This window comes from Pholcus phalangioides, unplaced genomic scaffold, assembly GCF_987345545.1.
Source record: "Pholcus phalangioides strain wild (caught in Gottingen) unplaced genomic scaffold, Ppha-v1.0 ptg000015l_1, whole genome shotgun sequence".
Lineage (NCBI taxonomy): Eukaryota > Metazoa > Arthropoda > Arachnida > Araneae > Pholcidae > Pholcus > Pholcus phalangioides.
Window position 1 is genome coordinate 112281189 of NW_028301608.1, and position 23556 is coordinate 112304744.

Here is a 23556-nt window from a genome sequence, read left to right on the forward strand (position 1 = left end):
CAATACTTAATTGAGATAAATTACTTTCAGATGTCATGCTTCTTTCGACAACTTGTGCGGTCTGCTGAGAAAGCTGTGAAAAGCAGAGAGAAAGGGTTTTCTATTGTTTAATAATCTGATTCAATGAGAATTATAATTTAATGTATTTTAGGTTTATCTGCTACCACGCTTACGTTTTAAAAACAATTTTGGTTACCCGCGGTACTCATACTAATGCGGCGTGTGCGTTAAGTTTTGTTTTCAAAACATCATTGTATTAGAAATTGACTATAAACATCATTAAAATTCAAATATTTAAATAATGAATTTTTTTCCACTATTGAAAATTGGTTTAAAGTATTTATTTTTTAACACATTTCTGTCTGTAAAATGCAAGTGAACAGTTATCAATTGAAAATTGAATTTTCATCTTAGACGAATGCGGTAGATAATGGATGAGAGGCGCTTACGTTAGGGGGGGGGCCATAAAAAAAAATTCTGAAGAAGGGGCTGATGTTTGGGAAACTATGATGTAGATAAAGCAGGAATTTTCTTCAATTTATTACTTGACAGAGCGCAAAAGTTTCAAGTTCGCTAACAACAAGTTCGTTATAACGAAAATGTTTCCTGTGATTATGAACTCTCGTTCGTTATAACGGACTTTTACTGCATATGTGTAATAAATTTGTACTGAATGCATTCTATCTGCAATGGATAAACGATCATAATGATTTTCAACACAATCATGGACTCAAGTAAAGACTGAATTTCGAAATTTAAAACTGATCAGTGTGCGTCGTGTTTCACCAAAAGTGTCTGAAAAGGATATAAATTCTATGGCTCATTTCGAAATTGAAGTAAAATAAGAAGAATTTTCAGTAAAAGAAGAAAACTTTTCAGTAAAATAAGAAGAATTTTCAGCAAAATAAGAAGAATTTTCAGTAAAATAAGAAGAATTTTCAGTAAAATAAGAAGAATTTTCAGTAAAATAAGAAGAATTTTCAGTAAAATAAGAAGAATTTTCAGTAAAATAAGAAGAAAATAAGAAGAATTTTCAGTAAAAAAAGAAAACTTTTCAGTAAAAGAAGAAAACTTTTCAGTAAAAAAAGAAAACTTTTCAGTAAAAGAAGAAAACTTTTCAGTAAAAAAAGAAAATTTTGCTGCGATTGTTACTCTTCTAAAACTGATTAGTTGCGAAATGAAATGAATATTTTTCTTTTTTAACGAATGAAGTAAATTCTGTAACAACTGGATGAAACTTCGCCGAGGTATCGATGATTGAAATTTTTAATTTTCGTTTTTCCTAAATTTTTTTTTTTGTTTTATAACTGTGTGGATATTTCAAAACTTCAAAAAAAAAAATGCGAAACTGCCAAAAATTGAGAATGGGCAAATTTCTTTCTTTATTTATAAAGGTAAAGAAGAAAAAGTTTCCTAACCAACAGTTTTTTTGATTGGGGCCGTATAAAAATTTCAATTAATGCTTTTTCAAGATTGAAATATTGCTTCGAAATTCGATATTTTTGTTAATTTTTCAATTTTACTTTAATTTGAAAATAAACCATATAATTTATAATCCTTTGGAACACTTTTGGTGAAACACCCTGTATAAGTAGTATTTTACGAAAAATTATATTTATTGTATCTCAATCTCTTTCTACTGTTACAAATTCGAACTTTCCCCCACATAAAGTAACTGAAATGCATCTTTTTGATTCATTGCACGCTCCCCAAAATATTGACGTATAAACTATCGTCGTATAAAAACTACTAAGAATGATGTCGTATGCAGAAATTTTCTCACAAAATCTACTTATTTTGTGACTTTTTTTAAACTAATATCTATCTCTTTGTCGAAATTTCTACTTTTATCTTAAAAGAAAGGAACTTCTTTTATTTTCTGATGAGTAACTTCAATATCGGGTATGGGTACCAAAAAAGAAAGAGCAACAAACAATCTCTTTCTTTAAGGAGACATATTTTTGGTTGACAGATTTTCTTTAATTTTTTACTGCCATTGTTCCTTTATGAATGCGCCGGGAAATAGAATATTATACAGCCGAGGTTGCTGTTTCTCTCGTGAACAATGTCACTTATTTACTGTTATGTCAACACCACCATTTTCGAGCCAAAGAACTAAGTATAGCTTATTTTTTTGGGGCCCCCTCTGTCACCCCTTTGGCTGTCGTAGATTCTTACGTCTTTGTAGAAATGCCGCTCACATATAGATGGAGAAAGAAAAACATTATCATGGAGAAACATTAAAACAGATTAAATTTCTTAATAAAATTAAACCTTTTCACTGTCTTCTTTTCTTTCTTTTTTTATGGTCTAGCTTTGAATGTATTCCGCGGTATAAATGGGAAAGATGCAATTATAAATCTACAGATGTTTTTTAAATCTTTTATTTTTGAATATCTCAGTAATAAAAAAAAATAAAAATAAAACTTTCTTTGAATGCAATTCACGTTCAAGTTCATCTAAATAATATATTCGTAAATTGCAGTCACTTTAATAAATAAAAATTTTTACAATTACTGGTGGATGTCCTTGGATTTTATAACACGGTGGGTGTCTTCAACAGGGAATCTTAAATTGCGGTCAGCGGACATCCCCGATTCCGCTGCACTTATCTGAGGTGGTCCATTAAGGTATCGCGTTTAATGTTCTAAGGCAGAGGTCTTGAACTTTTTTTTCAGTTGCGAGCACTGCCTTTAGTCATCATCAAAAGAAGAGCACCCTTACAGCAAGTTTGACATACGAATTACATGACATCAGGATGATTTCAATCCTTGATTGCAATGTGTACAAAGTGTTTAATTGGAATTGCTGATCAATCGCTCGCGAGCACGAAATCGGACATGAGCATCGAACACTCTGGGTGATTCAGGGAGCACCGTGGTGCTCGCGAGCAACGAGTTGATGATGCCTGTTCTAATTGAAGGAGAACAATAATTTCGATTTATAACCTGAAATCAAGAGCGTACGGAAAAAGTATCAGAGAGTGGGGAATATAAGAAATTAAAATTCATTAGACTACTATATTTATCAGTTAATTGATTCGTTTTATCGACTTGGTATCATGCCTTTTCATGAAACTCTCAATAGCACATGGTGTCCTAAGGAACCATATTTGAAATATAATGGAAGTATCGACTTTTATACAGGAAAAACACAGAACGCACAACATTTTGAGAACACACCATAAGTCTGTCTTTGTGACAGCTCAATTTAATTTGAGACTCGTTCAAATCCAGGGACTACAGATATTTAAAAGTCTTTCAGTCGGGTTCGCTGCATTATATAGAGGTGAAGGATTTAACAACTGGCTGTTGAGAAGATATATTTTTTTTTGGAAAGAGAGAAAATTCAACTGCCCCTGCGGGGAATCGAACCCACGTCATTTCACTTCCGGCTAGGGCGTTCGCCCGGAAAGTGAAAGGACGTGGGTTCGATTCCCCGCAGGGGCAGTTGAATTTTCTCTCTTTCCAAAAAAAAATATATCTTCGCAACAGCCAGTTGTTAAATCCTTCGTATGGTAGCGGAGAGTGACGTCATCCTTGCTTATATGGAGGTATTTGTTTTCGCTGGGGGTGCTTTTCTTTTTGTCACCACACTGTTAAGCTCAAGCTTGTCATTAGCTGTCTATTATTTGTATTTCATTCTACTAATCGAATAGAAAATATCCTTCGTGTTGCACATGCTGCACATGAGATCAAAGATAAAATAAACGATTTAAAACCAGAACTATAAGAGAATTCTTTTTATTTTATCATATTCCTATCAAAAAAGAACTGATGATAGCTGCCACAGAGAGATGCGAATGAAACACGCTTATCTATTCCAATCACTTGACCAGGCATAATTATCGCAAGAGAAGAATAGTGTTCATAAGGATACTACGCTGTAAAAAAAAGCTAACTTACTTCGTTTTTAATTCATGGAATATATTTCAGGAAACTTCATGAAATTTAGATTTTTGATGCAAAATAAATCGATAAAAAAACTTTTTACATAAAAACAGAGAATGAAATATGACACCAATTTTCTGCTGAAGGAAAACTTTATTAAAATTTACGAATCAACTTCTTCAGAAAACGGGAGAATTTCAACTATGAAATGATATTATGTAATAATACCCTAATAATATACAAGCAGCTCACTCTCGTCGTTGTCCAATATGTAATTTCTAAACTATAGTCTTAGAGAAAACTTATAGTTAGAAGAAATGTTTCAAATGCTTTCATTTATCATTCTAGAAGCTGTTTGGTTAAAAAAATTGTTTCCGAACCAGTCACGAAGTTTAAAAATTTCGTACATTCTCCAGGTCTTATTACTTATTATATCTAGTAAAAATGTTCACATGCAATAACATGTAAATCAGAACAAATAAATGATTTTATGACCGAGTTGTGAAACCTTCAACTTGATGAATTGTTGGCATGTTTCATGACAAAATGCATCATTCCCGGAAAAAATTTAACATGTCATACAGAGCTTTTAAAACAAATAATCAATATAGTGTTGCTGACATCTCATCCAGTGACACAGCGTTAAGGGATGTCAGGACATCTAAAGTCGACATTTCAGAAAAGACTTTGGAAAATATTATATTATGGCACAAATCAAATTTAAAAAAAATTCGTATCAAAAAATCTGTCAACTTTTTCTTCTAAAATTGAAAAGAAAAGCAATAAATGAATACAAGGAAAAAAGATAAATTTCAAAAATTTCATTTTTTTAAATACTGAAATATCGCTGCGAATAATTAAATCGGAGGTTCCGTTTATTAGCACATTCTTATAAACATTTCCACAAAATTGCCGCATTTGTTTTGAGCAGCAGATTTTTTTAATATTACGGATGGGCTGCAAAAACTTCTAAAACTCCATCTCAGAAAATGCGTTAAAAAGAGTTTGTTTCTTGTATACTGTAACACAGTCATTCATTACTTCCTTCTTTTATTTTGAAACAGCGAACCGATTGACACGAAAAATTTTGCAGTTTATTTGCAATTAAATGAAATAACTTTTCAAGTCATTTTTGAAAAATCGACATTTAAAGCCTCAGAGATCTTGACACCCTCTTTAGAGTTGTTAACCTGCCCCCGATGGATAAACTAATCTAGTAAAAAAAGTATCTACTATCTAGTTCTCCCTGAAATAATTTTGTGCATGAACCCTATTTTTCCGAAAAAAAAAGAGTGATTTGACTAACTTCAAATAGCAAAAGTTTTGGTAGCAGAAAAATGGATTTTTTTCCTCACGTGATAGAACATGAAAAATATTCAACTAGATATGACTTATAGGACCGATGGATGACATAAAAAGATAATTTTCATATATTTTTATTACGAATGTTTGTTTGGACTTCAACGGCTTGTATAATGATGGGTGATATTTGAAACATTTCTTTTATTTTAATCCGAACCTTTTTTCTGAAACTAAAGATTAGGAAGTATATGTATTAGACAACGATGAGAATTTGCACCCTATTAACCTTTTGCGGTCCTATGTTTAAGTGGACTGAACACAGTACCCCCCCCCCCCGTATCAGGAAGCAATGGTACTTAACTGTTAGAACGGCCTCTTACAAAAAATATAAAAGTAATGTGAATTCGGCTTCTTAGCGAAATTTATACGCTATACAAAAATCGTGAAAGGACCAATATGCAGGGGCCTTCCTCAACGGGGGGAGGCGCTACAAAGTACGGTACTGTACCAACGAAATGCCGGAAAAAGCAACTGGACCGATAAGGGTTAAATTGTAAAATTATTTTAAATATTCCCTTTTGAAGTGAATTTGAATAAACATATTTTTTTTTTATCAAAATTGTTTTAAATACTAATCAACTTTTAATGATCATAGTGCCTGGATGTGTACATAGCAATTATGGATTTCCAACCAATGGAAAGTGATGAAGAAGCCGTTCCTATGAAGGAAGGCCAAGAAGTCGATGTGATTGATGCATCAAAGCCGAGAAGGTATTCATAGCAATTCTCTTCTTATTTGTTGCTTGATTAAATAAAAAGATTCAAATTATAGACGATGAAAGAAGTTGCAAGAAATGTTTAATTTTTTTTATGTTAGAAATATTCTGAATATGCACACATTTGTGTAGGATAAGCTTTATGTTACACAGGAAAAACTTCTCATTTTTAATACTTACGGGTATTGAAAACTCCGTGAAAATCGGCTATTCGAAGAAAAATTTAAGAAAACAAAATATATTTGTTGGTTTTCGAACGTTACCCTATGATGATAGAATTCTTTCAAAATAACCAAATTAACATAACCGTCGGAAATACGATGTCACTGAAATTTGACTAAATTTTTTTTCTATTTGATAATGTCTTCCTACATTGGATCTTTCTTCCTATTGGACCTAAAGTAAGAACTAGTTTGTTTCTATAAACAAAAAATTCTTCATTAATTTTTTTCTTTTGGTGACAAGTTTTTTTCCTCTCGTTTTGCTCGCACCAGAGTGGCAAGGTAAAACTTCTCACGTAGAACTTCCAATAATGACTAAGCATGAAATACAAGCAACAAAATTGGAATATTAAAATGCTAAAACGGCATGGCTCTATCAGTTACTTGAAAAATGGCACTACAAATGACACTACCGAAAATTGAGTCCGGAACTTTCTTCACCGATGCTGTAGAGAGACGGAACTTTTATTTTTTCCTCCCTCGTGTTTTATGAATCGTGTGTTTTCAACCATCTAAAAGAATTGTTTATTTTTTTTGCTCTCGCACGTATGTACACTCGGTGGAATGTCACTGAAAACCGCGAATCATAAAACTGTCACCTCCGAAAATAAAGTCGATTAACCGCGTTTAAAACAGCTGCCTGTCCAAGAAAGCATTATTTCGCCGATTCAGCTCATCCTAGAAAATCCTTTTCGGCGACATTTCCATCCACATCCACTGCACTAGTCTACAGATGTTTTCGGGTCACAAATAAGTCAAAAGAAAATCCTCATAGGGTAGGGTATAGTGTGTGTGTGTTTGGTATATATAACTTCCAAAGCATGCAACTGACTGCACATGACCCTTTGCTGTAATAAGACAAGAAACTAAACAGCTTTTTCGTGCTAAAATAAGTTTGTTTTTTCAAGGGAAGGAATTGGAAAAGAAAAAAAAAATCCTCTATTTATATCTTTTCGACATTTGGCAATCGAACCATTTCGCAACCTTAAACTTCGATATTTAAAGCGACTTAAAAACATCGAACATGAAAAAAAGTCGGGTGTCATCGACACGATAGCAAGTTTGAACTTGACGCATCATTATAAAACATAAAAGCTGTCACGGTATTCAAACTTAAATAAGCATGTTGAAACCTCGGTATAACAATGCTCATTCGGATCAAGAAAAAAATATCGTAATAGAGGGCTTATATCATTATATCGAGAGGTAACATTACTTTCATGCGCTACCAAGTTTATATATGCTGAGAATAAATAAAAGGCTTCAATTATTTTTGTTCCTGCTTAACATGGGGGCCCCCATTGGCCCTCCTATTAATTTCACTAAATCACATGGGTTGTAGGGCCGCGGGCTTCGTGAGGAGTTTCAATTTGGCCTACCATGTCTGAATGTTGAAGACCCCTGGTATGCAATGATACGCGTGAGGTGAGAAGGTTTACGTCAAGTTAGTGACCGAAGAAATATCAAACAATCGTTTATTTCTCTTAATGTCGGTGGGTTTTACCCATACAAACGGTTGACAAGAATACAGGTAATGAGCTGATAATCAGTGACACGTAAACTATGAATGACAAACATTTAGCAATTATGTACATGTACGTTGCACAATATGGCAATTACGGCTCCAGAGTTTTTTGGAGGAAAAGGATTCAGTCAAAGAAGTTCGTATGTAACGGAACATACAAATTAATGCAATGGTTTATGACCGAAGAAATAATGCAACTTGCTAGTTAAATTTTAGAGAAAGTTTTCAGTAAAACAAATCAATATCTCTATTGTTATAAAAAGCTCTTATTTTTTTAGTTATTTATTTTACATTTATTTATTTATTTATTTTCCTTTTTCTTTTTGCATCTCTACGAAGGTACTCTCATCACACATTTCTCACATCCGAAATGTACCGTACTTTAATGTGTAGAAGGAACCCCTGATTTTTTGGGCTTAAAATTTGGAAAAAAGTTGAAAAGCTATACAGGGTGTCCTGTAAGTTTTAATGCGACCTTTATCTCATCAACCACCAGTCGTAGAAGCATGATTTCAATTTTAAAAATGCTCAAAACGCGTTAAAAGTTTCAAGAGTGAGAATACAGTGTGTCACAAAATAAAAATTCTAAAATTTTTTTACGCTCCCCCGTCCTCTAACTTTCAATTAGAACATGGTTGTCCTGTCTCTTCTGAGCCCAATAAAAAAATCCCCTGTGTTTAACTGCAATATTCACCGAGATATTTTAATTCAAAATCGGAGAAAAATTGGGAAACGGCAGCAAAAACTAACGGACAACGCTCCTTTCCCTCATTTTTGCTGCCTTCCCCCCAACTTTTCTCCCATTTTTGAATTCGTATGTCCTTGCGAATACCGCCATTAAAAACATAGGGTCTGTTTTCTTCGACTCAGGAAAGACAGGGCAAAACCACTTTGCTGTTTGAAGTTGGAGGACAGGGAGACCGCATAAAAATTTAGATTTTTTTTATTTTTTGACGCACTGTGTTTTCAATTTCCCAACTGACACAGAGGGATTTTTGAACGCATTTTGACCTTTTTTTCAAATTGAAATCATACCTCTCCTCTACAACAAACGGTTGACGTGATAAAGGCCGCATTAGCACTTACAGGACACCATATATATTTAATACTATCCATGTATAAGAAACCCCTCCTATTTTTGGGACCCAATTTTTGGACCCAAAAAGTAGTTCCTTATACATGTTAAAATATGGTAAACTCTAGTGTTTTCTTTGTTTCAAATAAGAAAGATTTTTCTGTGATTTCAATATTTTTCGAATATAGAATTTGAGACTTTCCGAAAAATTCACATTTACAGAAAAGTGATTGTTTTGCGACTAATTGACTGATTTTTTTCTACCTTTTTTTCATATTAAAATGTTTTATTTCATCTAGATGGTTAGTCAGAACCAGACCAATGAACGCCGAAGAGATTCCTCGAGAAGGATGGGTTCCGGCCTGCTACCTCGAGAAATCGACGGCGAAGCAAACCCTGAGCAGTTATGCCATTCCGGAGACTGCCATTGACCCGAAGAAAAAAGAAGCCATTGAGAACAGGGAGTACGTGCTTCAAATTTACTTCTATTTTCAATACCGTTTTTGGATATTTAGTCTTGAAACATTTATAATTATAATGTTGCGAAACGTTGTACCCATATCTGTACAAATGAGTCACAGTTACAAAGTAAATTAGTGTACCACTGGAGTTTTATTTGCTATTTGCAAAGGTTGTTTTCATCAGAATGTATAAAATTATAATAATTTTGCTTCATGATATGATAATATATCATTATATTATGTCTTTCTCTATGGAATACTTCAATCTCGTTCAAAAATGTACAGGTATAAAATGCATAGATAACAGCTGGTACCGGTGTTTTACCAACGAGCCGTTGCTCCTAGAGAAACATTCCAATTAGTAAAAGTACCCAAATAATATGTGGTCATCAGATGCATCATTCATATTGCAAGTGGTTGTACAGTTATTTATAATAAATTAACTTCATATTTTGGTCCCCTCCTATAAAATCCAATTAGAAATTTGTTGCCTCGTTTTTCCTGATCCAAAAAAAAATTCTATGTTTTGAGTTGCAATTTTTGCAGAGATATTTGAATTCGAAAATCGCTGAAAAATGAGGGAAAGGACTGCGTAAACTAACGGACAAACTTCTTCTACGCTTCATAAGCTGTTCCTTTTCCCAACTTTTCTGTAATTTTTAAAATCAAATATCTCAAGGAATACTGCATTTAGAAACGTGGAATTTTTTTTTGTTGGCATCAGGCAAAGCAGGACGAAACTTTTTAATTGGGTTTTTGAGTATATATGAATGACGTATCTGAGTTCTACACGTTGTTTTGATAATTTTTCTTATTGGAAGTATGCATCTAGGATCAACGGTTCTCCAGTAAATTGCGGAAAGGGGGAGCTAGCTATGCACCCTTTGTGTGCATACATTTTTTCTTTTTCAATTAATAAGATTAATTCATTATCCGTTTGTACTGAGAAATTGAATTTTCTGGATGTTTGCCGAAACCAATATTTGGAAAGAAAAGTGATCAATTAACTTCAAGAAAATCACTTTTCTTTCCAAATATTGGTTTCGGCATAACATCCAGAAAATTCAATTTATCAGTATATTTCGGGCCGAAAACATTCCATCTCTTTCATTATGTTTCTTTTTCTTGATCAGAGCTGTAGTGAGAGAACTTGTTGAAACAGAGGAAGATTTCTCCAAGGATATGCAGTTCGTAGTTGAGAACTACCTGCAGCAGATTGACGACCCAGAAGTACCAAAAGCTCTAAGGGATCGAAAAAGTTCCATTTTTGGAAATTTTAAGGATGTCTGTGATTTCCACAACAAGTAAGCAAGTTACGCTTCTAATGTAATACAAAATCTATTTCGATCATTTCGATCTATAGTAATAGCTATAAAATATTTCGACACAATCTATTAATCCGTCGTAGATTCATGATTCGGAGTAAGATGAAATACTGTGCATAACATGAAATACTGTGCATAACATGAAATACTGTGCATTATATTTACTTTTCATTATTCGTTTCAGTGTCCTCATGAAAGGAGTCCATTATCATGCTAAAGAACCAACAAAGCTTGGCAAAACATTCCTACGACTGGTGAGTCAGTCAATAATATTTTATTCGTATTCGATTCGCACAATAAAAAAATTCCTAATTTAGCAATACAAAATTACTTTCTACGAAAAGAACAACTCTTTCACCGTTATTAAATAACTTTCATCAATTTTTTTGCCAAATATTAATATTCTACACCATTAAATACAGGCATATGGCAACTAATCTTGGTTATATTATGCTAATTGGAAGGCTCTACGTGTGACCAATATTCCTCCAAAATTAGTGTATCAAATTGTCGCAATGGCTCCATGTGACTTCACGCACAATGTGGTTAGATTTCTTTACGAAATAAGAGTAATATGGTAGGCCCTGCGGCAGGGGCGAAAGCAGAATCTACCTCTAGGGTGGCACAAAAATTTCCTTCCGGCGAAGTGTTAACTCTTCAAAAAGCATTTAAATTTTCAGAAATTGGTAAAAATAACAAAAAAAAAGTTTTTTTTTTCCTTTCAATACAGTCAAATCGCGTTTTAGCGAATACCGTTATAGCAGAAATCTCGTTTTAACGAAAACTTTTCCAGTCCCCCAGATAAGTTTAAATGGGAACAATACAAAAACCTGGAATTCCTTTGTAACGAAATTTCGTTTTAACGAAGTGATTTCTCCGTTTGCTTGGAGTTCGTTATAGTGGGATTCGACTGCATTTTGATTTTTTACCGAAATATTAAATTTTTTCTAAGCTTTGGTCGGATTAGGGGAAAGCATGAGTACGCCTCTGCTGTGGGGTACAGCACCTTTCTTAACCCAGCAGAAATCACTGAACCCACTGTAAAATACATCTTCTTTTTTTCATGAAGTAAGATTTCTTCCGATTTTCAGCAGTTCAAAGTAAGTGGGATAGGAAAATGTTAGAAATCTGCTATACAAGTTATCTATGTCTTCGTTACTAAAATTATAGGTTTTAAGATGGTGGGATATTTCATTAATGCTAGTGAGAAAGTTAAGTTACATCCCAGTTTGTGTTCCTGTATGGCTAATGGTTTATAGGTAACTTCTGTGACGCATAGAAGCGGGAACGTTTAGGTCTTGATATGGTGGTTATTGACGTGGTCATTTTAATGAGAGGAAAAGTTCATTTTACGTATCCTACTCTTTTTTTAAAACAGAAAATATATTAATATGCTTCATTGGATTCTCTTTACATAATATTTCCAGCAATATATGTATTTATCGTATTTTCTACTCGGTCATATCGATATTCATATTTATCGTACTTTCCTTGAAGGAGAGGGATTTTGATATGCATTCTGCGTATTGCTGGAATGAAGCAAGAGCACAAAGGCTTTTGAAAAGTGACGCAAGTGTTAGAGAGTATTTCGATGTAAGTATGGTCACATCAAAACTTCTATCCTTTTACATAGAGATGATCTTAACATGTCTGAAAACATTATTTTTCTGTTTCTAATAACTTCTCTGTACCACAAATAATGAGCAATTTGTATATTTGCGCATGACATCATAAATGAATTGTAAAAAGTGTCATATGTGATAAGTAACTTGATGACAAAGACCTCGCAGAATATATTTGAATATTACATTGAGGCTAAAATTTCATTTAACTACAGAAATTTTAGTAGAAAACAGTAAAAAAGGTACAGAAATTTAAATACCAAAAATAATCTGAAAAGATGGGTTCTGTGATAGTTAGGCTCCTCAAAAATAACCATCACACAAAATGCAAGAAGCAAAATAAAATGTTTATACGTCGCCCAATCAATAAATTGACATTTTGTTAACTCTAAGCCTGTTTCTATAACTCTGGATGAGAAAAAAAAATTACCCTGTAAAATTTGAATAAAAATTCACTCAGATATCAGTCATTGAAGTCTCGTATGTCCTATACCTTTCACGTACTAAAATAACCACGTCTCAAAAATTTTCAGAACTTCGAAAAGTGGCACGAAGAGGCACAAGTTATAAGGATTAATAATTTTTTTCTATCATTTTCGAAAGGTTCAGCCATCGCAGTAAAATTACCTTTTTTTCCCGATAATTCCTCACTGGACTTTTAATCCACAGAATTCTTATTTCTTTCTGTCATTTTTGGTGAAACAAACTCCTAATATCTATCCAAAAGTATAAAAATCGAGTAAATGTTAATTGTATTTTCGAATACAAGATCATTTTACTAGCTTCGAGCAACTTCCCTCCTCCTTACCGTAGCTTTTTTCATTATAGTGGGTTTGCACAAATGAAAGACATAAATGTATTTTCCAAACTATTACACACAATATAATATCTTTGATCCGCAAAAAAAAATAAAGAAAAACATTCAATTTTTTTTTTCAACATCGCTCAATGGATAGCAACACTTCCGTGGAATGCAATGGCTGATATTTACTGAACATTCCGATCATTACTCATTCTTTAATTTTTTTTTTTTTCAAAAATTTCTAAATGCATGATGCACAGAAGTAGCGGGAGAAAAAAACTTGCATATTCTAATATGCAAAAAAAAATTTCTCCCATTGTCAGCACAAACTTCAGACGCTGCGTTTTACGGAAAGTGCTGTCATCTATTGAGCGATGTTGGAAAGAAAAACGTTAATTTTTTTTCTTTATTTTTATGTATGGCAGATTATATTATGTGTAATAGTTTTGAAAATATAAGTTTTTAAAATCGCATCATATTCATTTGTGCAAACTCAATAATCATAAATAACCATTTTATTATGACTATTTTTTTTTAATTATTATTTGGGTCCTTCAGAAACAACTCCTCGTGTTCCACAGAGTATGCCACGAGGCTTACAAACGTAAGTAACAACAACAAACATATACGGTTCAAGAAACTCAAAAATTGCAATACAGCGTAATACAAAAGAGAGGATAAATCAGATCAGTATGTACAGTAACAACATACGGATGCAATTCGAAAGCGCAATATTGCACCAGTGAATGCAATATCATATCAATGCAAATTATTATGACTATTGAAATATGATTATTTTCTCTATTTTGCATTTTCTTCTAATTACTGTAAAATTTGTAATTAATTGCAAACCTGAAGTTGTATAATTTTAATTCAATAATCAGGGACATCTCAAGTATGGATGTTACGACATAAACATCTTTCTATTATGTCAACTTAAATGATTTTTTTTTCTTTCAGAATTTCAGCCAATCCATTGGGGATGATAAGACTTTGGTGGACCACTTGAAACTTCCAATTCAGAGACTTAATGATTATCAGCTCCTCCTCAAGGTCGGTGTTGAAGCCGTCTTCGATGATTGATTCCATTTAAATTCAATCGATGTTCATTTTCCCGTCCAATGTTTCAGACGTCTTATTATGTCGGAAGTTCTATGCAAGAGCTGCAAAACACCCCATTTTTTTCGTTTGCCAAATGTGTACGCCGATTTAAAATGAGAAATTAACCCCAAGAATTTTTTTTGTGAGAGTACATAAAAACACGTTTTTCACTTTAAAAATTTTCCCCCTTTTCCTCTCTGCTCGTCTCTGCTTAAGCGGTTGTATGTTAAAATAATTTCTGAAACTGACTATTGCATTATAAGGACCACTCCATTACAATGACAGGGAGAATAAGTCTCAAACGTTTCAAGTCTCAACGTTAAATAACGATCATCATGTATGTTTTCCTTTCGATGTAACGACCTTCCCAATATTACATCCGTTTTCGCCCGAACGAAGGTGGTAGTTATATCTAGCGTCGACTGCACTATCGAGTACAATATGCAAAGGCGTGAAGGTATTGAAAATATTAGGAGGACACAAAAATATTTGGGAAAGGGGGCTCAAACCTACTAATGCATTCATATAGATATTATCGAGGTGGTGGTGAATATTGAGTTTGCTCGGGCTCATGGACCGGATATAAGTTTATGCCTACGATATAATTCGGCATAATATAGTTCGTTTGCAGTTTCTTTGATAGACGACGCTAGACAGGTTGATTCCATAATTTTCTTTGCTGCATTTTACTGGCGAACCGTTGATCCCAGAGGCGTATCTTCCAATTAATAAAACGTATCCAAATAACGTGAAGAACTCAGACGCGGCATTCATGTTGCAAGGGTTGTATAGTTATTAAAATATTAAAAAAATTATACGGACACCCTGTACACAAAACCACAATAAGAAAGCTGTTGACCTGACACTTTTGAGGCCAACAAAAAAAACATGTTTCGGAGTGCAATATGCACTGGGTTATTCGAATTCAAAAATCGGGGGGAAAAATTTCGAAACAACAGCGCGAATGAGAGAAAGAAGCGTTGTCGGTTAGCTTTTGCTATTCTTTCCCCCATTTTTCGAATTCGGATATCTCAGTAAATATCGCGCTTAGAAACGTGGATTTTTTTCGTTGGCATCAGGAGAGACAGGGCAACAACTTTATAACTGTGTATTTGAAGACAGGATGTCCGTGTAAAAAGTTATTTTTTTTTTGTTTTTGAAACTGTACACCCCCTTGCATTACGAATGACGTATATATCTGAGTTCTACACGTTATTTGGGTAGTTTTTCTATCTGGAGTATACGTCTCTAGGATCAACGGTTCACCTGTGAAATACGACAAGGGTAATTATGAAATCACCCTTGCATAGTAATTTGGTGATTATAGTTCTATTTTGACAAGGTAATACGTTTGAGAATTAATTTCTAATTTTTTTATTTGGCACATGTTTCATTCCACGGCGCTGACTTATACTTGCTGCTAAAAATCTGAAAGCTCAGCTTAAATGGAGGGAATTAAATTTAAAGGCACGTCGGAAGTTGTTTAGACCCCTGGGTGCCGGTATTCGGCTTGAGCTACATGTACAAAAATTCTGATTTTTGAATAAATTCTGATGTGCACTGACACATTCCAAAAATACTGGAGGGTGATCGAACACCCATTGCTTGGATGTCATTTTTACCTACAAAGTTATAAAAACAATTCGTATTGTAGGAAGTTTTTTAATCTCTCGTTTTAAAATTTCATTTTGGTTGTGGCTCTCATCTTGGTTATATTTACATCCATATTTTTCATGGCCATCTTTGTTCAGCCATCTCGCTCAGCAATTTTCCTGTTATGGCCTTTGTCATTGTATTTGTATTTAAAGGGGAAAAAACGAGCGTTGTTTTTAAACGAGAAATAAATGATAAGAAAACACATTTCTCCACGGCTGAAAATCGCTACGTACTCCAATGAATAATATTAGCTCATAGACATCCCCCCCCCCTTCAATCTCTGTATACCACATCGTATGCTGTAATTGAATAGCTTAAACTTGTTTGCGTAAGTGATCATTTATTTGGAAGCATGCAAAAAAATAATAATAATCTAACTAGAATATAAATACATAATCTTTTTTTTCCTATTTTCTCCAGAATACTGTTCCCACTTTTGGGGTGAATTTCTGTGGGGGGAATATATTTCATTGAAAGAAAGCGCGAAAAAAACAACATTTGACGAGTTAAAGAGAATTATTATCAGATTGCTCAGATTTTATATCAGTTGCTATTTTCCCTTGTTTATGAATAATAATTGTATTTTTCTCATTGCGAAGGAAATTATCAAGTACTCGAGTCGATTGAACGAGGACACAAATGACCTTCAGAAAGCGTTGGACTTCATTCATAGCATCAACAAGAGGACGAAAGATCTTCAGTGCATTCAAGCCATGCAAGGTTGCACAGGGGATATGCTGAAACTCGGAAGAATCATTAGACATGTATGTATTTCCTCAATAGACAATAGAGAAATACCCTTACATTATAAAGTTTAGGCCTCTTATCCTTCTAATAGTATTGCAACCAGCTAACTTGTTTCGAAAACTTGATTCTTTGGGTGTTTTTTTTTTATCAAGAACAGAACCAGTTGGGTTTGTGGCAGTGGTTGTCCAGTGAATATCAGTACAGTTGTATTCTGAAGTTACGCGATAAGTGAGATCGACAATAAGCGCGTAAGTCAAATCAGTGTGTAAGCCGGTTGCAACTTTTCATATAAACACATCAAATATAGTTTAACAACTGCTGATTCGCTGTATCGTTTGAACTCAGTAATGGAAAAAAAAACGCATTTCGGTTTATAACAGTGGTAATTAATATCAATCCAATTTGATTCAACTACACTTGATTATACTATGATGAAAAATTTAAATGTTTCCTTACCAAAATCACTGTCGATTCGTGTCACTGATTTGAATCGCTAGTCATTCATGTTGCCTCGAACAAGAAAGATAAATTATTTAATTATCATTTATATTAATATCTATTTTCAAATACAAACACAAACGCCACAACAGGCAGATGGCCCAGAGAGGTGGCTGAAACTTTTCAGTAAAATCATTTTTTCATATGACTCTTTTTTGACATTAAAAAAAAAAAGGGCAAAAATGTAATTGACTTTATCGATTCTGTTGCTCATCATTGAAATATCATGAATGTTGAAAAAACCTTGTTTCAAAGACGCTAATCTAATCTATTGAGATTCACATGTCAAAAATAATTTTAGAAAGTAAATGAGGTATATATATATATATATATATATATATATATATTCAGAAAATATAGTTTTTTTTAAAATAACTTTGAGTAGAAGGAATAGCTACAGGCAACTAATGATGTTTACAACATGAAATTCAAATAAAATCCTCGTTGAAACTTTTTTTTTTTTGGATATTGGAAAAACTAGGAAATAAACTAGTCTTTTGATTTTAAAATTAAACGTTGCAACGGAGAGTAAAATAAGAGAATTATAAATATTGATATCAAATGGTATTGAAGGTCTTTCTTTGTGTAAATTTCAGGATTCTTTTGATGTTTTTGAAGACAACAGCGAAGTTGCTTCAGAAAGATACGTTTTCCTGTTCAAAGGAAGGATCGTCATCGCAGAAAAACAAGTTTCTGCAACCGGAGCAGAAGCTTTCCAAGTTACGAATATATTCAAAGTAAGCAATACAGTCTTATACATGTAGTATTATTATTATTTATTAAACACTACGCGATGTTCATTTATTCTCTACAATATGAATACAATTGCTTAAAAACCTGGGCCAACGTAGAATATCACAAATAAAATATTTAAATAACTATATTTTTAAATAAAATGTTACTATACAAGAAGCAAACTAAAGCCATTATACACCCTTATGGGATGTTTGGATATTTCCAATTAAAAAAAATATTCAAATAATGTATAGATATTCATTTGTTAAGACACTATGCATTGAAATAGAAAATTTCTGTTTCTTCTACAATCCCTACAAGTGATATCTAGTAACGTTGAGTACTGCATTTAATGATGAAATTGAGAAAATTCCATGTTTCTAAGTGAAACAATTGCTGAGATACTTGGTTTTTTTTTCAATGATAATTTTCACCAAGTTACCAATTTTTCCGACGAAAAATATCTTGCTTTAGTGGATCAGCTGTGAAATATGTTTAAATGAATGTGTTTGAGGGCCAAACAAATTTTAAACTGTGAAATACATTCGGTTCAGTAAAGCAAACTCTTTCCCTAATCACATGAGAGCCGAATGCAAATAAATTCGGTATTAACGAGGTAAAAAACTATAATGAATATGTTTCATCAAACTGTTGTTGCTTCTGGGAGATGCCCTTTTACAACAGGTTGAATGTATGTCATCTCGGTGATCAGAAACATAAAATCCACTAATGTTTGACTCTCATTGAATGCAAGAATAAAATTTGTATATACGGGGAACCGTGTGAGAAAATAAAATTTTATTTTATTACATATATATGTTATGGCAAATGTGATAAATGTCTAATCATAGTAATACTTACTTTGATAGATTTCCATAAATTTATTTAATCTACTTCCCTGATTTCTGAGAAAAAACCGTCTTACTCACTCTACCGTTCCAGCTGGGCGCTATTTGCTGAAGTTTAGGGGAGGCTGATAATGCCTCTACTTCAGTGCCTTACGCCACAGTTCATGAAAAAAGAAAGGCAGGGTCATGTGTCCAGTGGTGTATGTGGTAATGCACTTTTTCCGGTTCGCAAGAGGACCTGGGTTCAGTTCTCTGCGTCGACCAGTTGATTTTTCTTTCCTTTTTCACTTCGGCATAATGTCCAGAAAATTCCTATTTCCTTAATAGCAAATTGACTTTTATTGTCATATAATTTTTATTAACCATCAGGATACTATATTAAGATGAGTTTTTAATCCCATTTTGGATTTTTCTAACAGATTCCAGAAGTGGAATTCGTCGAAAGTCTTCCTGACGATGATCTGAAGATTTTAGTGAAGCATTCAAAGAAGGGAAAATTAGGATTTCCTTTACTCATGAGGTCGAAGTCTCAAGAGCAAAAAACGAGCTGGTTGAAGGATGTCAGCTCCAATTCACAAGGTAATATAACAACGAATTTTCGCAATTTAATTAAATTATTCTTTTATTGATGACATTAAATCGTAGAGTGAATACTACTACGATCAGATAACTAAGCTTTTGGCGATTTTGACATCAGTAGAAAAATTGAAGTGCTTTAGCACGTGCTCGTAAGCTCTCGTAAACTCTTTTAAAGTGGGGTTATTTAGAATTATTTGTGTTATAGCAGTGATATCAAAAATGTTTTTTCATTTAGACTCTTCTTTTCAAAACGATTTAAAATTGAATTTCCTACAGTTGTAGTATTCACCATACGAGATGTATGTACAGTCGAATCCCGTTTTAACGAATCCCTTTATAGCGAAATTCTCGTTTTAACGAGCACTTTTTAATCCCCCCAGATAAGTTTACATAGGGACATTTTAATTAACCTGAAATTCCTGTACAACGAAATTTCATTATAACAAAGTTATTTCTACGGTCTCTTGAAGTTCGTTATAACGGGATTCGACTGTATCTATTTCAACACATAGCTAGCGGATAAATGAGTCGATGTATGAACGATGAAGATTTCATTCTCAACGTCCTCAGGTACAAACCGACTATCTAGAGATGGGATTTAGTTATCAAACATGTTGATCAGTTATTTTTGAACTACTGAACATTCTTAAGCATTTTTTTATGTATATTTACCTCAGCATTGCATAGATCTTTTCTTAATACTTTGTTAATTTTTAATCCCTAAATATTTAGGGATTAAAAAAGGACACACTAAAAAAATCTTATATAATACTTACCTAAACCATAGTTTTTGAAAAATAAGTACGAATTTTCTCTAAACTCCATAAAGATGTTTTTTCTAACGCCAAATCTTCTTCTGAGTGTTCTTCTTCAGGTGTCCGAAACACGAGGTCTGAATCCAATTGTATTCTTAACACCAAAAAAAAAATTAAAAAAAAATGCTGTTCCAGAAGAAAGTTTAACCTGAAGAATTAAACTTTTGCGTAAGTTTGGTGATTTCGTTGTAACTCTTCAAAGTTTTCTTTATTTCATTATAGAAAGTAAGTCCAAACGCGTTTATTAGCACATAGGCTATTGGCCCTTTGCAAAGATTGGCAACACCTTTTATATATACATCGTAATTGTTCAAAAAGGAACGGGGGAAAATAATTAAATATAAATTTCAAATAAAAGCAAACAAACATTGTTGAAGAAACTGACTGTATATGTCTAACATAAACCTCTCCTATTGGATGAATTAGTATTTATTAATAGTATTAATCCATCCTGCAGTAAAATTAATAAATTTACAATGTGGCGTAGCATATTTTTTACGATGAACACGGGGGCATTCAACTGAAGGACAATTATATACGATGTGTACATTATTTCCATTGAGTCCAGAATTCCAAAGTGTACAGATCTCGGCACAACTGCCACGGAGATGAAATTTCACCCCAACGTCACTCAAAAATAATAAACTAGATCTTATTCGGAAAAATTTGTGACTTTACTTTAAATGGTAAATTAAAATTAAAATATCACTCGCATATATATATATAAAGGAAAAAAAAGGTGTTTATATATATAGAATGTGGGACGTGTTTGTTGAGTTTAGAATACAGTTATAATATTTATGGAAATCGCAATATGATTTAAAACAGAAGGTACGTTTAGTTTCAGTAATAAACAGAGACCCATATACACATACGGATAGCCATATTTGGATAAAATATGTTTCACTCGAGATAACTAGTTAAAAGTTGTATTATCACTTTTCTGATTATTATGGGCAATAAAAAATTTCTTCGTGTATATATACTTTATATATATACATAAGCAGTTTGTAATCATCAAGATATATAATGCGGACTCATAAATTAAAAATTCATCTAATTACTGGTCACTCATCCAGTTTCAAAAATATACTGTGTATTATAGAAAAATACCCGTGTATTATCGTAAATATCAAAAAATTCTTTCCGAAAATAGTTTAAATCAGTGTATAATGTGTTGCCATCACATTTTGGAGATTCACAAAATACAAAAAGAAATTCCAAACGTGAAATTTCACTTTAAAAGTTCGAATGTATAAAAACAATCAGCGGGAAGAGTGTCAAAATTAAGGAGTTTTCTTGATGTGTGTTTGTGTGTGTGTGTGTGTTTTTTGTATATATTATTTATTTTATTTATTTATTATATTACTATTATTATTATTATTTTTTTTTTTTTTTGGATTTTTTGCAACGAAGGAAGCTTTTAAGACTCGAATTTGGCAACAGATATTTCGGTCACATTCTCTTGTCTTGGAAACGGACCGCTAGAGATATTTTTCAAAAACCTAAGGGAGTAGCTCTCACTCAATCTTTCAGCGTGTTTTCCTTTTTTTTTTTTTCTAGTCAAAAGCAATTTAACCTGTTGCCTGACTTGCCCGTGCCAGGCACGAGCATCCTCTTCTTTCCGAAATTGGCTTGCGTGATCTTCTTCCCTAGAGAGCGCTAACGAAAAGTAAACATTTAACTAAATCTTCACAAATGCTATGGTTTCATGCAACAGCACAATATAATGATACATGCTTTTGTAATCTAATTAGTAACTACATAGACCTACAATCTAGTTCATTTACATAATTCTATCTAAAAAGTAGATTATTTATATTCCATGCAAAAAAACTCAAATAAGAGCTATTTGAAAAAAAAAGTAATTTAAAAAAAAGGTAATATGTGAATCAAAATTTTGAGATTTTTAAATTAAAAAAATAAGCGTTTGTGTGATTTTCTGTTTGTTATTTCTAGTCATAGAAATATGAATGGAATGGAAAAATATTAAAAACCCAGCTGACAAGTGTGGTTAACACGCTCTTTTAAAAACTTGTATTCACTTCACTCTTCAAAGTGGCGCAAAGTGGCTCACGTGTGATACATAATTTTCGCTAGGGAGGTGTTTTACTGTTTCTCTGATACATTTATGATGATCGATCCCTGAGAAACTGGTCATGATTCTGAACCGTCAATCGTTAATGCAATAAAGATTGGTGTTAACACCTGGTAAATAACATTAACCAGTTGTATTTATCTATTCCATTAACAAAATCATTCAATAGATATCAAAGTATATATGCCCGACGAATGTTTTTAAAGCATTTTAAGAAAACTATATCGTCCGATAACAGTAATTTGCAGGATTGAAAAATGTATATCTAAAGACATATCTTTGACAATATAAAGGTAATTCTCAAATTTATGTTGAGATTACTCAGTTTTTACAAAACAAATTGCACTATTTAAATTTACTTATTTTCACTAAGAAAAATTTACTGTAATTTCAGATGCCAGTTAAATCAGCAATTGGTCGAAACACAAACTAATATCCTATGCTCATTATACAACTATTATTGTGCCAGTAATTTTTTAATTAAAGAAAAATTTATCAATAAGTTTTCACTCTTCAACTCGAATAATTAAAAACATATAAGTTACAGCGTACATTAACCATTAAACATACATTTGAAATGCCTGTTCTAAGAGGCGGATTTAGCAGTAAGCGCAAGGGCCCCCGAAAAACCCAAACTTTGCACTCTTTTTTAATTCAAGGGGCCCAATATTTTCTTTTGCGCCCGTGGCCTCAACCGACTTTAATCTGCTACTGCTTTTGTTGCATTTAAATATTGTTATAGAAATAATATCTACTCACACACACACCAACAATTTTGTTGAATGTTGGATACTGTGTCACCATCTATCGACATACTCGAGTACCCCTAGAGTGACAACGACTCATTCTGCTTTGAATTTTTGCTTATCAGAAACTTGAGTGTCACACCAGTTGTGTGTTAAAAAAAAAAAAAATTTCATCGCAGGAAACCTCCGTGGGAAGCTCGTGACGTCACCTATTTCACTTGTAGTCATTAGATATAGCCGCTGTGGTGGTCATAGTGACGGTCTCGCATCGTGGATACCCGAGTTCAAACCCCACCGTCGTCACAGTGATGATCAGCTGAAGTTGGTTTTCTGTGGTTCCCAACTTCAAGGCGCGAATGCGAGCCGATCTCCCCTTTAAAAAGTATCTCCCCATAAAGAGAAACAGACCTACAAACAGTACAAATGTAATTCAATCATAACACATCACTCACTTCACATCTGAAATATAGATGACGGTACTGAAAAATCAAACGACACTACATACGCACTCAGACTGTTAGGTACACACACAGTTATACTTCCGGCACAACTCACTAGGTAGTAAATTGCCTATAGATGGTGATATACCTTAATTGTGCTCGGTTTGAAAGAAAAGTCATTAAGATATACTGCAAAAAAACGTGAAGATTTCGCATACGTCGGACTGCTATATCCAATGGCCACAGGTGAAATGGACGAGCTTCAAAGGACGTCATGGACGTCAAAGCTTCGCG

At 33.2% G+C, this 23556-nt stretch overlaps 1 protein-coding gene across 3 annotated transcripts in view; it reads left to right on the plus strand.

Moving 5' to 3' along the window:
- LOC149077613 (protein Obscurin-like) overlaps nt 1-23556 on the plus strand; it is a 218920-nt gene that overhangs the window by 100099 nt on the left and 95265 nt on the right. For all 3 annotated transcript variants that reach the window (XM_089245168.1, XM_089245166.1, XM_089245167.1), the window contains 9 exons: nt 5848-5963; nt 9089-9253; nt 10384-10554; nt 10760-10829; nt 12073-12168; nt 13960-14052; nt 16356-16520; nt 17598-17738; nt 19004-19163. In XM_089245168.1, the coding sequence (XP_089101294.1) occupies nt 5848-5963; nt 9089-9253; nt 10384-10554; nt 10760-10829; nt 12073-12168; nt 13960-14052; nt 16356-16520; nt 17598-17738; nt 19004-19163 (1177 nt within the window). The remainder of the gene's footprint in view (nt 1-5847; nt 5964-9088; nt 9254-10383; nt 10555-10759; nt 10830-12072; nt 12169-13959; nt 14053-16355; nt 16521-17597; nt 17739-19003; nt 19164-23556) is intronic.